Source organism: Dendrobates tinctorius, unplaced genomic scaffold (assembly GCF_039654945.1).
Source record: "Dendrobates tinctorius isolate UK_male_01 unplaced genomic scaffold, ASM3965494v1 ptg000079l, whole genome shotgun sequence".
Classification (NCBI taxonomy): Eukaryota; Metazoa; Chordata; class Amphibia; order Anura; family Dendrobatidae; genus Dendrobates; species Dendrobates tinctorius.
In genome coordinates, this window is record NW_027361747.1 from 15,930,814 (window position 1) to 15,948,682 (window position 17,869).

The window sequence follows — 17,869 nt, forward strand, 5'->3', positions numbered from 1 at the left end:
TCTCTGTATAATGATCAGTGCACAGCTCTGCTCTCTGTATAGTGATCAGTGCACAGCTCTGTGCTCTCTGTATAGTGCTCAGTGCACAGCTCTGTGCTCTCTGTATATTGCTCAGTGCACAGCTCTGTGCTCTCTGTATAGTGATCAGTGCACAGCTCTGCTCTCTGTATAGTGATCAGTGCACAGCTCTGTGCTCTCTGTATAGTGATCAGTGCACAGCTCTGTCCTCTCTGTATAGTGATCAGTGCACAGCTCTGCTCTCTGTATAGTGATCAGTGCACAGCTCTGCTCTCTCTATAGTGATCAGTGCACAGCTCTGCTCTCTGTATAGTGATCAGCGCACAGCTCTGCTCTCTTTATAGTGATCAGTGCACAGCTCTGTGCTCTCTGTATATTGCTCAGTGCACAGCTCTCTGCTCTCTGTATCTCTGTATAATGATCAGTGCACAGCTCTGCTCTCTGTATAGTGATCAGTGCACAGCTCTGTGCTCTCTGTATAGTGATCAGTGCACAGCTCTGTGCTCTCTGTATTGGGCTCAGTGCACAGCTCTGTATCTCTGTATAATGATCAGTGCACAGCTCTGTGCTCTCTGTATAGTGCTCAGTGCATAGCTCTGTGCTCTCTGTATTGGGCTCAGTGCACAGCTCTGTGCTCTCTGTATATTGCTCAGTGCATAGCTCTGCTCTCTGTATAGGGCTCAGTGCACAGCTCTGTGCTCTCTGTATATTGCTCAGTGCATAGCTCTGCTCTCTGTATAGGGCTCAGTGCACAGCTCTGTTCTCTGTATAGTGATCAGTGCACAGCTCTGTGCTCTCTGTATAGTGATCAGTGCACAGCTCTGTGCTCTCTGTATATTGCTCAGTGCATAGCTCTGCTCTCTGTATAGTGATCAGTGCACAGCTCTGTGCTCTCTGTATAGTGCTCAGTGCATAGCTCTGTGCTCTCTGTATTGGGCTCAGTGCACAGCTCTGTGCTCTCTGTATATTGCTCAGTGCACAGCTCTGTGCTCTCTGTATAGTGATCAGTGCACAGCTCTGTGCTCTCTGTATAGTGATCAGTGCACAGCTCTCTGCTCTCTGTATAGTGATCAGTGCACAGCTCTGTTCTCTGTATAGTGATCAGTGCACAGCTCTGTGCTCTCTGTATAGTGATCAGTGCACAGCTCTGTGCTCTCTGTATAGTGATCAGTGCACAGCTCTGTGCTCTCTGTATTGGGCTCAGTGCACAGCTCTGTATCTCTGTATAATGATCAGTGCACAGCTCTGTGCTCTCTGTATAGTGCTCAGTGCATAGCTCTGTGCTCTCTGTATTGGGCTCAGTGCACAGCTCTGTGCTCTCTGTATATTGCTCAGTGCATAGCTCTGCTCTCTGTATAGGGCTCAGTGCACAGCTCTGTGCTCTCTGTATATTGCTCAGTGCATAGCTCTGCTCTCTGTATAGGGCTCAGTGCACAGCTCTGTTCTCTGTATAGTGATCAGTGCACAGCTGTGCTCTCTGTATAGTGATCAGTGCACAGCTCTGTGCTCTCTGTATATTGCTCAGTGCATAGCTCTGCTCTCTGTATAGTGATCAGTGCACAGCTCTGTGCTCTCTGTATAGTGCTCAGTGCATAGCTCTGTGCTCTCTGTATTGGGCTCAGTGCACAGCTCTGTGCTCTCTGTATATTGCTCAGTGCACAGCTCTGTGCTCTCTGTATAGTGATCAGTGCACAGCTCTGTGCTCTCTGTATAGTGATAAGTGCACAGCTCTCTGCTCTCTGTATAGTGATCAGTGCACAGCTCTGTTCTCTGTATAGTGATCAGTGCACAGCTCTGTGCTCTCTGTATAGTGATCAGTGCACAGCTCTGTGCTCTCTGTATAGTGATCAGTGCACAGCTCTGTGCTCTCTGTATTGGGCTCAGTGCACAGCTCTGTATCTCTGTATAATGATCAGTGCACAGCTCTGTGCTCTCTGTATAGTGATCAGTGCACAGCTCTGTGCTCTCTGTATAGTGATCAGTGCACAGCTCTGCTCTCTGTATAATGATCAGTGCACAGCTCTGTGCTCTCTGTATAGGGCTCAGTGCACAGCTCTGTGCTCTCTGTATAGTGATCAGTGCACAGCTCTGTGCTCTCTGTATTGGGCTCAGTGCACAGCTCTGTATCTCTGTATAATGATCAGTGCACAGCTCTGTATCTCTGTATAATGATCAGTGCACAGCTCTGTGCTCTCTGTATAGTGATCAGTGCACAGCTCTGTGCTCTCTGTATAGTGATCAGTGCACAGCTCTGCTCTCTGTATAGTGATCAGTGCACAGCTCTGCTCTCTGTATAGTGATCAGTGCACAGCTCTGCTCTCTGTATAGTGATCAGCGCACAGCTCTGCTCTCTTTATAGTGATCAGTGCACAGCTCTGTGCTCTCTGTATATTGCTCAGTGCACAGCTCTCTGCTCTCTGTATCTCTGTATAATGATCAGTGCACAGCTCTGCTCTCTGTATAGTGATCAGTGCACAGCTCTGTGCTCTCTGTATTGGGCTCAGTGCACAGCTCTGTATCTCTGTATAATGATCAGTGCACAGCTCTGTGCTCTCTGTATAGTGCTCAGTGCATAGCTCTGTGCTCTCTGTATTGGGCTCAGTGCACAGCTCTGTGCTCTCTGTATATTGCTCAGTGCATAGCTCTGCTCTCTGTATAGGGCTCAGTGCACAGCTCTGTGCTCTCTGTATATTGCTCAGTGCATAGCTCTGCTCTCTGTATAGGGCTCAGTGCACAGCTCTGTTCTCTGTATAGTGATCAGTGCACAGCTCTGTGCTCTCTGTATAGTGATCAGTGCACAGCTCTGTGCTCTCTGTATATTGCTCAGTGCATAGCTCTGCTCTCTGTATAGTGATCAGTGCACAGCTCTGTGCTCTCTGTATAGTGCTCAGTGCATAGCTCTGTGCTCTCTGTATTGGGCTCAGTGCACAGCTCTGTGCTCTCTGTATATTGCTCAGTGCACAGCTCTGTGCTCTCTGTATAGTGATCAGTGCACAGCTCTGTGCTCTCTGTATAGTGATCAGTGCACAGCTCTCTGCTCTCTGTATAGTGATCAGTGCACAGCTCTGTTCTCTGTATAGTGATCAGTGCACAGCTCTGTGCTCTCTGTATAGTGATCAGTGCACAGCTCTGTGCTCTCTGTATAGTGATCAGTGCACAGCTCTGTGCTCTCTGTATTGGGCTCAGTGCACAGCTCTGTATCTCTGTATAATGATCAGTGCACAGCTCTGTGCTCTCTGTATAGTGCTCAGTGCATAGCTCTGTGCTCTCTGTATTGGGCTCAGTGCACAGCTCTGTGCTCTCTGTATATTGCTCAGTGCATAGCTCTGCTCTCTGTATAGGGCTCAGTGCACAGCTCTGTGCTCTCTGTATATTGCTCAGTGCATAGCTCTGCTCTCTGTATAGGGCTCAGTGCACAGCTCTGTTCTCTGTATAGTGATCAGTGCACAGCTCTGTGCTCTCTGTATAGTGATCAGTGCACAGCTCTGTGCTCTCTGTATATTGCTCAGTGCATAGCTCTGCTCTCTGTATAGTGATCAGTGCACAGCTCTGTGCTCTCTGTATAGTGCTCAGTGCATAGCTCTGTGCTCTCTGTATTGGGCTCAGTGCACAGCTCTGTGCTCTCTGTATATTGCTCAGTCCACAGCTCTGTGCTCTCTGTATAGTGATCAGTGCACAGCTCTGTGCTCTCTGTATAGTGATCAGTGCACAGCTCTCTGCTCTCTGTATAGTGATCAGTGCACAGCTCTGTTCTCTGTATAGTGATCAGTGCACAGCTCTGTGCTCTCTGTATAGTGATCAGTGCACAGCTCTGTGCTCTCTGTATAGTGATCAGTGCACAGCTCTGTGCTCTCTGTATTGGGCTCAGTGCACAGCTCTGTATCTCTGTATAATGATCAGTGCACAGCTCTGTATCTCTGTATAATGATCAGTGCACAGCTCTGTGCTCTCTGTATAGTGATCAGTGCACAGCTCTGTGCTCTCTGTATAGTGATCAGTGCACAGCTCTGCTCTCTGTATAGTGATCAGTGCACAGCTCTGCTCTCTGTATAGTGATCAGTGCACAGCTCTGCTCTCTGTATAGTGATCAGCGCACAGCTCTGCTCTCTTTATAGTGATCAGTGCACAGCTCTGTGCTCTCTGTATATTGCTCAGTGCACAGCTCTCTGCTCTCTGTATCTCTGTATAATGATCAGTGCACAGCTCTGCTCTCTGTATAATGATCAGTGCACAGCTCTGTGCTCTCTGTATAGTGATCAGTGCACAGCTCTGTGCTCTCTGTATTGGGCTCAGTGCACAGCTCTGTATCTCTGTATAATGATCAGTGCACAGCTCTGTGCTCTCTGTATAGTGCTCAGTGCATAGCTCTGTGCTCTCTGTATTGGGCTCAGTGCACAGCTCTGTGCTCTCTGTATATTGCTCAGTGCATAGCTCTGCTCTTTGTATAGGGCTCAGTGCACAGCTCTGTGCTCTCTGTATATTGCTCAGTGCATAGCTCTGCTCTCTGTATAGGGCTCAGTGCACAGCTCTGTTCTCTGTATAGTGATCAGTGCACAGCTCTGTGCTCTCTGTATAGTGATCAGTGCACAGCTCTGTGCTCTCTGTATATTGCTCAGTGCATAGCTCTGCTCTCTGTATAGTGATCAGTGCACAGCTCTGTGCTCTCTGTATAGTTCTGTGCTCTCTGTATAGTCCTCAGTGCATAGCTCTGTGCTCTCTGTATTGGGCTCAGTGCACAGCTCTGTGCTCTCTGTATATTGCTCAGTGCACAGCTCTGTGCTCTCTGTATAGTGATCAGTGCACAGCTCTGTGCTCTCTGTATAGTGATCAGTGCACAGCTCTCTGCTCTCTGTATAGTGATCAGTGCACAGCTCTGTTCTCTGTATAGTGATCAGTGCACAGCTCTGTGCTCTCTGTATAGTGATCAGTGCACAGCTCTGTGCTCTCTGTATAGTGATCAGTGCACAGCTCTGTGCTCTCTGTATTGGGCTCAGTGCACAGCTCTGTATCTCTGTATAATGATCAGTGCACAGCTCTGTGCTCTCTGTATAGTGCTCAGTGCACAGCTCTGTGCTCTCTGTATAGTGATCAGTGCACAGCTCTGTGCTCTCTGTATAGTGATCAGTGCACAGCTCTCTGCTCTCTGTATAGTGATCAGTGCACAGCTCTGTTCTCTGTATAGTGATCAGTGCACAGCTCTGTGCTCTCTGTATAGTGATCAGTGCACAGCTCTGTGCTCTCTGTATAGTGATCAGTGCACAGCTCTGTGCTCTCTGTATAGTGATCAGTGCACAGCTCTCTGCTCTCTGTATAGTGATCAGTGCACAGCTCTGTTCTCTGTATAGTGATCAGTGCACAGCTCTGTGCTCTCTGTATAGTGATCAGTGCACAGCTCTGTGCTCTCTGTATTGGGCTCAGTGCACAGCTCTGTATCTCTGTATAATGATCAGTGCACAGCTCTGTATCTCTGTATAATGATCAGTGCACAGCTCTGTGCTCTCTGTATAGTGATCAGTGCACAGCTCTGCTCTCTGTATAGTGATCAGTGCACAGCTCTGTGCTCTCTGTATTGGGCTCAGTGCACAGCTCTGTGCTCTCTGTATAATGATCAGTGCACAGCTCTGTGCTCTCTGTATAGTGATCAGTGCACAGCTCTGTGCTCTCTGTATAATGATCAGTGCACAGCTCTGTGCTCTCTGTATAGTGATCAGTGCACAGCTCTGTGCTCTCTGTATAGTGATCAGTGCACAGCTCTGTGCTCTCTGTATTGGGCTCAGTGCACAGCTCTCTGCTCTCTGTATAGTGATCAGTGTACAGCTCTGTTCTCTGTATAGTGATCAGTGCACAGCTCTGTGCTCTCTGTATAGTGATCAGTGCACAGCTCTGTGCTCTCTGTATTGGGCTCAGTGCACAGCTCTCTGCTCTCTGTATAGTGATCAGTGTACAGCTCTGTTCTCTGTATAGTGATCAGTGCACAGCTCTGTGCTCTCTGTATAGTGATCAGTGCACAGCTCTGTGCTCTCTGTATTGGGCTCAGTGCACAGCTCTGTATCTCTGTATAATGATCAGTGCACAGCTCTGTATCTCTGTATAATGATCAGTGCACAGCTCTGTGCTCTCTGTATAGTGATCAGTGCACAGCTCTGCTCTCTGTATAGTGATCAGTGCACAGCTCTGTGCTCTCTGTATTGGGCTCAGTGCACAGCTCTGTGCTCTCTGTATAGTGATCAGTGCACAGCTCTGTGCTCTCTGTATAGTGATCAGTGCACAGCTCTGTGCTCTCTGTATAGGGCTCAGTGCACAGCTCTGTGCTCTCTGTATAATGATCAGTGCACAGCTCTGTGCTCTCTGTATAGTGCTCGGTGCACAGCTCTGCTCTCTGTATAGTGATCAGTGCATAGCTCTGTGCTCTCTGTATATTGCTCAGTGCACAGCTCTGTGCTCTCTGTATAGTGATCAGTGCACAGCTCTGTGCTCTCTGTATAGTGATCAGTGCACAGCTCTGTGCTCTCTGTATAGGGCTCAGTGCACAGCTCTGCTCTCTGTATAGTGATCAGTGCATAGCTCTGTGCTCTCTGTATATTGCTCAGTGCACAGCTCTGCTCTCTGTATAATGATCAGTGCACAGCTCTGTGCTCTCTGTATATTGCTCAGTGCATAGCTCTGTGCTCTCTGTATAATGATCAGTGCACAGCTCTGTGCTCTCTGTATAGTGCTCGGTGCACAGCTCTGCTCTCCAGTGTCCGGCTATTAGTTCTCCTCTCTCCGCAGTCATACAATGGATGACCAGTGTTGTGTTCTCCGCAGGAGCAGCATGGCGGGGGCGGGCCGTGGGCGGGGTCAAGGTGAGGGGCGTGGCCGGGTCTGGCACTTACCACCTTGCTCCTGGTGAGGAGGTCACTTGTAGTATCTGCCGCTGGAGGATAATCGTAGAAGACGTGTGAGGAGTCGGTGCCGGTGTGTGAGCTGCAGCCACCTCCTGGGCACCGTCATGGGCTGCTGGGCTGTGCTGTGCGTGCTGCTGCTGCTTGTCACCCTTCACACAGGTCAGCCCGGGATCTGCACCTTGCGGTACCGCTGTGGGGATGTGTGGCGCACGATGCTCTGGCGCAGCCTGCAGTCTGCAGCCGTCACTGATGCGCTGTGTGGCGATTCTCTGGCCTGGGAACTTACTGCTCTTTGCAAACTTTGGGACGGAGAGAAAACCAGCAAAAGTGCAGACTAAACATTGGGCTGTGCATAGAGAGCGGCGCATCCTCCCTGGCAGGCAGAGGGTTAAACCGGTGGATCGATCTCCTTATCTCGGCTGTTTGTGCCGGCGTGTAATTATTAACCTACCCCTGCTACCAGGCTGACGGCGGCCAGTCCTGGAGGATCCCTGGTGTCTGCTGCTGGGAAGGCTGGCACTTGTAGTGCCCCAGCAGCAGAGCTCAGCGCTTGATGACAGCTGCTGTGGAGTAGGGTCTTTCTGGTCCGCGATTGTTCCATGGCATGGACATTACTCGTGTGATCTAATGTTCTCAGTAATGCAGGGGACTTATTGCTGTTATGTGAGGAGCTTCTCTGCTTTGTTGGTAGAATCAGCTTCATCCATTCACCCTTATGTGCTATAGTTTTGGTCCCCCAGATTTTCTTGGTCAGCGCTGTCACTGTAGGGTTCTGTGTCCATGTGCTAGACCTTCCTGGCATTCTGATGGTAGGAATAGAGAAGTCTGCAATACTAGTTTTCCCATTAAAGATGCAGAACCAAAATGAAGTTGTCCAAGAGATCCAGCATAATATAATGGACCAGTATGGAAGCTGGGAAAGCACATGGGGGGAGTCCTAACATTCCTCGTACCCCACAGTCTAAATAACGGGAAAGATCTTGTGACTGGAGACATCTTTTCGGTGATCCCTCTTCCCTGTTGAGATCAGCTGTAGGGTCACCAAGTTGGCACATTGTAAATCCTGTCCTGTGAATTGAATGGCTAAAATGGACAGAAAATGCAGCTTTCTGCTTAGAAGCCAATGCAGACGCTGCAGATCTGTCACAAAACCTGAAGGGTTGTCTTACGTGGATGAGGGTCCTGACGTCTCATGCACACGGTGCTTATTTTTTACTTACCGGTAACTATTCAGCTTGTCGATTCTTTCAGTATTTTTGCTACAGATCTCACCGCTACTAATGAGTGTGGGGAAAAATCTGCACCAAAAACACTGCAAAAATGCTCCTATTCTACACTGCGTTTTTCTTTTCAAGAGATGTAGACATTTCTGCACTATTAGTGTGCACATGCCCTAATGGTCTGATCCTAAGTGCTACCATCAAATTGTGAACCGGCAAATTAGACTCCTAATAGCTGATGCCTACGGATGCCATTGTTTACTATATATACCACATTGGAAGATAGTTATGGCTATGTGTAATAGTAAGCGCTCCCGGTGCCAGGGGGCAGATTGTTTTCTGTACAGTTTGCCAGTGCCATCATTCCACATGTCCTGCTGAACACTTGCTTGCCAGTTGTCATTTGCATCATCTAACGACCTTCCATTAGGTGCCAGCAAAACTGTGTATTTCCTTCAAATACTCTGCCGCGCTCCAGCCATCGAAACATAGGTGTCACCTTGTCTAAACGCAATGAATTAGCAATCTTCTGCCTTCATTATTTATTAATCAGCTGAGATGAACTCCTGTCACTTGACATAGTGACACCACTTCATCTAGGGAGCGCAACTGAGGCTTAAAAGTACAGGTAATTCAGGTATAAGGCTGACCAGGACCTGAAGAGAAGGGGAATATATTGGAATGTGTGCACAGCGGGTCCATTGGTCATTTTGTGTGTGTTTTGTACCTCTGATCTGTTGCCTTGGAAGTGAATGAAAACTTAGGGAAACCTTAGACATATACAAGGTGCTAGAAAATGACTACCTTCCTTATGTTGTTATGGAGATACGAGACTGGGACAATAACACAACCTGCCCCTTCCCTCTTCACCTTCTATAGATCTTCTTGGTACATGAACTGTGAAAGATACCCTAAGAGAAGTGACCCCAGATTTACCCTAGGCTTCTTTATTCCAGGGGCTCTTATGACATCTCTACATTTTGTTCTTTTTTGGATCATTCATTATTAGTCACTGGAGGGTTTCTGGATTAGTGACCTGTAAAGTAAACATATTGTTCATTTAGGAAGCAGCAAGTAACAGTAGCACAGGGATTACACTGTTTACCCCATGTTGTGATTTTATGGAACAACTTTTGCATCTATTGGCGTTCTGCTTTGCTTTGGAACAACGGTTTTGTGAGGTTTCCACTTTTTTGTCTCTGCATGTAGAAAAATACACTTTATGCTACAACTATCCATAATTCCTGCCATAATCGTTGTGGAATCTCCTTTCAATCTTTCTGACACATACTCTGTAAACCTCCCATAGACCTCAAAAGAAAGTTTGGCACCAACTACAGATATCTAGGAACATTGACTACCTGCCTCCTGGAATTTTGCCAGCCTAGGTTAATTACTAATGACGACCTTTTATATGATTACCGTACCTCTCAGACAATGCTTAAAGCTGATCTCTTTATTTTATTGATTGAAACTAGGCTGAAAGACCCTGGATCCATTTACGCATCAGCCAAATAAAATGGATATAAATCATTATATATTTCTCACATTAGATCTATTATCATTTGCAATATTTAAATTGTTTCTTAATTTAGCACTTTGATGTTAATACGTTTATCTTGTGTGTTCTGTAAGTTCAGTAAAACACGTCTCCAAAGCTGGTCACCAAAATACCCGTGAGTAGGATTAAGTAACTTCATTGAAATCATTTTAACATTTCCCATTTTTATTATAGGGTCCAGGTTTATGAAGGCATAAAATACAGGTTAAAACCTGAATGGGGGTGGGGGTGTCAGCTAGTGGGGACTCCAAAGGGAAATGGAGGTTTGCATGTTACAAACTGCTGAAAAACAAATATGGATAGGAATTTACAAGCAACTCTGATCATTGTCAGAGTCTAGACCTAAAATCCACATACCTTGTACTCACTCAGGTAGAGTGCGTTTAGTCCGCACATGAAAATTAATACTATCTGGACCCCAAAGGGTTTTCTTGTGTGTGGAGTATGTTAGATGTAAACAGGAACCACATGACAGTCCTGTAATGACTCAACTACAAAGTGAGGAGTTGACATAGTGCCAAGTGTGGTCTAATAAGGTTTTGTAATGTTTGAATTAATGGCCTGCAACCTGCAGCGCTCCAGTTATAAAGCTACAACCTCCAGCATGCCCAACATCCCCGCTGCCGGAGGGCTCCAAATTGCAGACCACTGGGTTATTAGTTTGCTTCAACTCTTAGTGCATACTGAATATATTATTATGGGTTTACATAATAAGACAGTCCAGTGGTGAAAGTAGATTTGGGCAAATTTTAAATTTAAGAATTAGTGTAGATGTAAAGATTATATATACCATGATTTTGGTGCCAACGATGCCGGAACGGTTTTATATTAAGTATATGGCGCTGATTAGGTGCGCTATACATGCTCTATACATGAAATATTTAAGGATTAATTTCAGTAGAATTCTGCCTTCAAAGAGTCCCTTATAGCACTGTAAGCCTACAAATTGAAATAGAAAATAATTCTATGGGGTATTTCATTAGACACTGTAAAGCATCAAAAGACCAAGAGCTATTACATGTATCACAAACAAGTCGCATTGGGGGAATACATTATTTTCATGGATGAATTGTCTCGAAAACTAGAACCAATTCAGCAAAATTAATGGGACATTTGAGTTCCGAACCCTCAAAATACTCTAGATCCATTAAAATACAAACCCTTGGCACGTGATTTTTATTTTTTTTGTAGACATGTTATTCATCGTCATCCAAACCATGAAACCATTTTATTATTGGTAACTGTAATTAGTCATTGTAAATAGAGAAAAAAGTTAGAAATCTATAAGTTGTCGATTATCTTCCTTGATAACGCTGATGTAAAAGTAATCGCATCCCCCCAATAGCGCACATGGTGTTCGTGCCCATCCGCAACCTGGAAAAAATCTGATTGAAAAATCTAGTGAGCATTTCTGTGTCGGATGAGTTTTCCAACCACTATTCGTTCATAGATCATTCGAAAAAGTCGACATTTTTACTTAGGATATACCGTACCTTTATTTTGGAGTTCCAAAACCTTAGTAATATATTTCCTGACACTTGGGACTAAAATGATTGCAAAAAAAGCAAACGCACTATGAAGTGTCTGCAGATTTAGTGTTTGTTGACGAATAGAAAATATTTTAGTTGACATATTTGTTCTTGTGGAAATGTTCATTACTCAGCAAAACTTTCTTCTTAATCTTTAACCTGTCTACCAGGCTCTTATCTGTTAGAAGATTTGTCTGGGTTATGCAAGCTTTTGTTATCAGCCTTAATGAGGTATATTTAACAAATTCAAGTGATTCCTCTGGTCATCTTCCTTATGTCATTCAGTAAAATTCTGCTTTTGGGAATCAGTAGATGGGGTACATTGATTTAATTGGACTGTGAGGGATGCTCATCACTGGGGACCCTGTGTATAAAACAATCTCAGAGACTGGCTTAGGTCCCTTTTTTGCATGTACATTTTGCAAGCAGGATATTTTCTTTTTTGCACTTTAGCTGCTCATTCTAAGAGCTGAGAGAAGGGATCGGTGGCTGATTGCTCGGCTGTGGGATTATAAACCATATTTAATAGTTTAACCAGACCAAAATTCATTGGAATGTGTACAGTGCTGACTTCACCTTTTATTGCACCAAGTCAGATAACCTGTTTAAAGGTTATTCTAAAATAATAACTAAGTTATTGCCTAGCAATAAGTTCAGAGTGGTCAAAAACCAGCAAATGGAGCACATGCTGGATCTTCACTTACCGTAATTAATTGTCAAAGGAACTGTCAGAAATTGCCGACTACAGTGCTTTCTTATTGCTAGCAGTCCAGTTGACAATGAATGGACCAGAGGTCTCAAACGCATGCATTTCCGCTCCATTCAAGAGAGGGCTGCGGAGTCCCGTTCTCCTGGTTCCAGAGTTCCAATCTTGTAATCGAAGAGCAGCCCACCACTGGGACCCTATCCCAATGCATAAAGGATAAGTTGTTTTTTTTTAAAGGCCCCGTTACACACAATGATATTGTGAACGATATCGTTACAACGTCAACAGTTTGGTGACATTGCAGCGATGTCGGAACAACATTGTTGCGTGTGACATGTAGCAACGATCAACGATCAGTTGGTTGATCGTTAATCGTTGCTTAATGGTCTGGGCCATAAATCTATCGTTGGTCTCCCACTGGGCAGCACACATTGCTGCGGGTGACAGCGAGAGACCAACGATCAGCGAGCTCCCAGCGCCATAAAGCAAATGCTGGGAGCTGGTTTCCAGCGTAAACAGCAGGTAACTAAGCGCTGCGCGGCTCATAGATACCCGCTGTTTACCCTGGATACCAGCGTGCTCGCTGGTCCTGATCGCTGGTGAGTCTGCCTATGTGACAGCTCACCAGCAATCAGCTAACTATATCCCAGCAATCCCATCCACGTCGGATCATTGGTGGGATCGCTGGGACATTGAAGCATGTAACGGGGTCCTAAGTGGAATAAAGCCCCCGTTACACATAGCGATATCGCTAGCAATATCGCTGTAACGTCACCGATTTTGTGACGTAGCAGCGATATTGCTAGCGATATCGCTATGTCTGATACTTACCTCCGACCGGCTCCCCCGCTGCTCATCGCTGGTCGCGCGAGAACGTCCTGGATCATTTCTCATCGGGAGCTTCCTGCTGGGCTTCCTGCTGTGACAACGAGCGACGCGTGGACGCGGGCGGGAGGACGTCAGGATCGCCGCGTCTAACAGGTAAGTAGCGACCCCCGACCCCAGCGATGTCGCTGGTGAGATCTGCCTGTGTGGCAGCTCACTAGCGACCACTTAGCGATGCACCAGCGATCCATATCCTTGTCGGGATCGCTGGTGCATCGCTTAGTGTAACGGTACCCTAAACCTTTTACTGCCCAATACACAGATAAAAGTCTGATGAACCAGCCGATTTCAGCAGGATCAGATGACCTACAGATTATGTTGGTGGACATAAGAATCAGGAATTCAGTCTATCGATCTTTTGTTTGGCTGGGAGATAAGCTGCTGCCAGGTGATTCTTGCGCAGCAACTCTCAGTTGATCTGAGCATTCCTGTTTAGGAATGTAGGAAAGTCAGGAGAGAGCCATCAACCAAATGATAATTCAGCCAACAGCTATCTTAGGCTGAACTATCATGTAAAAAATGGATAAGTTAATAGATCGTCATCTGTTCATCTGTTATGTCATCCGTTATCAGTTTTCCATAGACTTCAATGTTAAAAAAACTACAACATGGATCCATTTTTTTTGCTGACATTAAGACTTTCCCCTTTAAATGAATGGATCATGTGCTGGATCGTTTTATTTCCCTTTTTGTCATCCCAAAGCGGACCCCCCCCCCCCCACAAAAAAGTAACTATCGGACATGAAAATCGCTTTATGGGTAGGATCAGGAACAGTCATAAGAAAACTATAATAGAAACACGTCACCACTTCTGCACATTTGATTTACCCCTTGTTTTGGCTTACAAATATTGATGTGAAATACTGACCAAAATACTGCCGTGTGAGAGTAACCTTAAAGAGGATATACCACAATGGACATTTATCTCCAATCTACAGTAAAGTTGATAAATGTGATTGTAGGAATCCCACTCCAGATTTGCACAACCTTGGTGAGGAAGAGTTTGGCATAGAGGGGTGGTCAACCATGTGCATTGTTGCGCTTTTCTATGGGACCAACAGAAAGAGCCAAGCATTGAACTTGTCTGTTTCCCTATATGTGGATCAGGATGCATAGGTCAACAGCACTCCATTTAAATTCCTCCTTGTGCAACAAGTGGCTCAGTACTAGAGTTGAGCGAATATCTTCGGTTCCCCGCTTCTTCGGCAAGCTATAGCGCTTGCCGAATAAGCTACAGCAGGAACCTGGCTTTCTGGATCGCGCTGGCTAAACAGCTGATCGCCGCCGCAGCTGCATGTGTCACGGCTGTGTCACTGTCACAGCACTTGCATGGAGAGCCTGTGTGTTGGGGTTTCCATGCATGTGTCGTGCCTGTCACACAGCCATGACACATGCAGCTGCGGTGGCGATCAGCTGTTCAGCCGGTGCGATGCAGGAAGCCAGGTTCCTGCTGTAGCTTATTCGGTAAGCGCTATAGCTTGCCGAATAAGCGGGGAACTGAAGATATTCACTCAATTCTACCCGGGACCTCCAGTCGAGTGGTCAGTGGAGCCTCAGTTATAAGACAATATTCACTTGTACTATGGCTGGGTGGCAAATCTTAATTGTGGGCAAAAAAAAAAACCCCTTTAAATGCACAGGTGTAACAACTATTATTTATTAAAATGATAGTACATCTAACTTACTCCCTTCTTCCTTTCTCAGTCTGTTTCAGTATTTCTGTTGGGATATTTAGGATCCATTTATACAGACTAACCGGTGACGCTAAACGTCAGCTGATCGTTAAGGGTATGTGCACACGTTGCAGATTCTGCAGAATCTGCATGTCAAAATGCCTGCATTTTACCTGCGGATTTAGTGCGGATTTTGCCTGCGTTTTTACATCTGCGGATTCCTAGAATGGAATAAGTGTAAAAACGCTGCAGAATCCACACATAGAATTGACATGCTGCGGAAAATAAACCGCTGCGTTTCTGCACTGATTTTTCCGCAGCATGTGCACAGCGGTTTTTGTTTTCCATAGGATAACATGGTACTGTACATTCCTTGGAAAACTGCTGTGGATTCGCAGGGCCAAATCCGATGCGGATCCGCAGACTAATCCGCAACGTGTGCACATACTCTAAACCTTTAGCGATCAGAGGTCATTTAATGACCTGTTTACACAGGCAATAAAGGATATGCACTCAACAATCTGTAATAGATCGCTAAAGCCCCTGTCATACTAACCGAAATCGCTAGCGAGATCGCTGCTGAGTTACAAGTTTTGTGACGCAACAGCGATCTCGCTGTGGGTGACACCTATCAGCGACCGGCACCCCCCGCCAGGTATCGCCGATCATGCACGAATGTCCTGGGCCTTTTTTTGATCATTGGTCTCCCTCTAGCCAGCACGCATCGCTGCATGTGGCAGGCGGGAGACCATCAATCAGCGAGTTCCCAGCGCTGTAAGCAGACGCTGGGAGCGCTTAGTTACCCGCTGTTTACCTTGAATACCAGCTCCCAGTGCGAGCAGCACGCTGGTATCCAGGGTACACAGCGGGTAACTAAGCGACGCGCGCTTACTTACCCGCGTCCTCGCTGGTCCTGATCTCTGGTGTTTCTGCCTGTTTGACCGCTCACCAGCGATCCTGACCAGGTCATATCGTTGTCGGGATCGCTGGTGCGTCGCTATTTGTAACGGGACCCTTAGTGTCATAGTTTTTGGCACTGCCAGTCCTGTTTACGCAGGATGATACACAATCGAGAAGGATGATTTTTTTTGAGCAGCACAAAAGCTTATTTAGACTTATAAACTAGTATTTTGCGCGTTCATCAGGCGATCAGCGGCCTGTTCACACTGATAGATAATCGTGAACAAACTGTCTTAAGCTCACTCGTTCACAATTATCTGTCAGTGTAAATTCAGCCTAAAGCTTTTATGTGCAGTCAACTCATTATCAAGAACAGTTAACCAAATTGCACTGACCCTTTGCTCGTCCTTTATTTGCAGTACAATAGCCTTACACACCCTTTGTCTGCAAGACGTCTCAAAGCCGTAACTAAGCAGGTTTATCAATCATTCCATCTTTAGTTATACTTGTAAAGTACATTTTTTGTAAATTAATAGTTTCTCCTGTAGCTGATGAATTTCTTTTTGCAGCAAAAAGCAATGTTTTTTTCTTTTTTGCTCTGCTTTCCCTTTCATCTGTGCTTTGCCTTTCTGTGAAAAAAGAGATCTTGTTCAGTTTAGAATAATGTTCTAATGATCGCAGATTTCTACTGTTTTCATCTCTGAAAATCTCATCCACTTGTCTCTATTTTCTTGTGGCTAATGCTGCCTACCAGTCAGGTGTGCCAGGCATTCATTATGAGCGGCGTTGTACATGGCATAGTTACCTTCGCTTTTGCCTCACATGCCCACCCATAGCAAGAAATGGAGATTTACATATCCCTATAATTTCTGTATAGCCCTTGATTACGTGATTTCTGTCGAAGACAACAGGTATATACTTATGGCAGTGTTTTGACAGCATGTGAGACAAGAGGCTTGATTTCCAGCTGGTAATCTATGCGGTGTAAATGGCTGCTTTTACTTTGGCAGTTTTTCTGGAACCATGCCCCTCGTTAAGAGTAAGAATGATTACCTTTGGTCATAAACGTGATGCAGTTTTATTTTTATGCCACCATCTCCGTCTACAGGATGCCTCTTGGATGCTATTATGGGTAGTAATTGAGCACTGGCTTAATGACATAATTTGACTTTAGGGGAGCTGGCCTCGGCCTGAAACCACTAAGCATTTTGATTTGAAGAGAGAGTTAAGTGGACAGTAAATGTTAATTGGTCCTTGAAATCCTCTCGTTATCGGTAATGTCTACTCTGACCATATCTACTTACATGTCTGCTCCAGATTTGTGAGCTGAGCAATTCCTTTACATTGGCCAGAGGAGGCTATTCTGCTTTGTAAAGAAATGAACGCTGGATTTAATATTCCAAAGCATTGCATTGATACCTAACTTGTTTGAATACTATGTTTTTTAGAAGAGTCAGTTGACTTATTTTCTTTATATGAGCTATTCTTTAGGATTTTTCCTACTTTTGAAAGAAACCGGACTTATATAAGAAGTTAGTCAAGTTTAGGCTCTGTTATCATTTTGTTTAGCGCTTACATTTGATGAAAGTTCCCAGAGTGTACACCAAACATATCCATAATGCTTCCTTCACTTGACGGTCTAAAAAAGCATCTTGTAGGCCTCTGTATACAATTCTTGTTGTATTTAATAGGATAGTAGGGTATAAGTAAAAAATGAAGCATACTTTTTTTTTTTTTTTACAATTGGAGCCTATGAGTACGATATCACACTGTATGTATGAGACATTGTAAGTCCGTTGAGATCTTTTTCTGATATATATACCTCCAGTGTAGGCTCTTAACACTATATGAACAGAGCTTGACACCTGAAACTTGGCAAGTCTGGCATTTGCCAGAAGGGTTGGCATGGATTACCGTGCGCTTAGGATAGATTGCACTAAAGTTTCCAAAACCTGTGTGACCTCAAGTCAGCCTACTTAGTTCTGCTAGCAATAAAGCAGTTGTGAGCTAAGACCCTAAGGTGATGATAAATAGCTATGATTCTGCCCAACAAACGGTCTTTAAAAAACTGTACTGGACCCCACTAGTGTAGCCCTCCTCGTACCCATTTTAATGCCATGCAATAACATTTGGAAATATTGGACTTAATTCAAGATACACTGAAAGTGTGATATGTGGTCTGGAAGATGGGAGTCAAACTGTATAAGTGCCAAACAACTACAGGGCGCATGGCAACCACAAAATAGATTTTAGTACTCTAACGTATTAGAAGGGAAAAAGTTGCAATACTAAAACCATTACAATGGATTTCTAATTTTCATTTTAGGATTAAAGATGGTAAAACTTTTAAAGAAAACATCTTGTAAAAGGTGGAATATCTGAGACTGGTTTATTTTACTGTAAACTCAGTTTTACCCACAAACCACAGCTGGTACATTTTATGACATTATTTTTAAATTTTGCATTTTTCCATTTGCCCACATGGCAGAT

General features: G+C 45.1%; 1 protein-coding gene across 2 annotated transcripts in view; it reads left to right on the plus strand.

Annotated features, from left to right (window-relative positions):
• The first annotated feature begins 6,909 nt into the window (after positions 1 to 6,909).
• KIT (KIT proto-oncogene, receptor tyrosine kinase) overlaps positions 6,910 to 17,869 on the plus strand; it is a 70,855-nt gene continuing 59,895 nt past the window's right edge. For both annotated transcript variants that reach the window (XM_073583551.1, XM_073583552.1), the window contains exon 1: positions 6,910 to 7,064. In XM_073583551.1, coding sequence (XP_073439652.1) covers positions 7,010 to 7,064 — 55 coding nt within the window. In that variant the 5' untranslated portion in view covers positions 6,910 to 7,009. The remainder of the gene's footprint in view (positions 7,065 to 17,869) is intronic.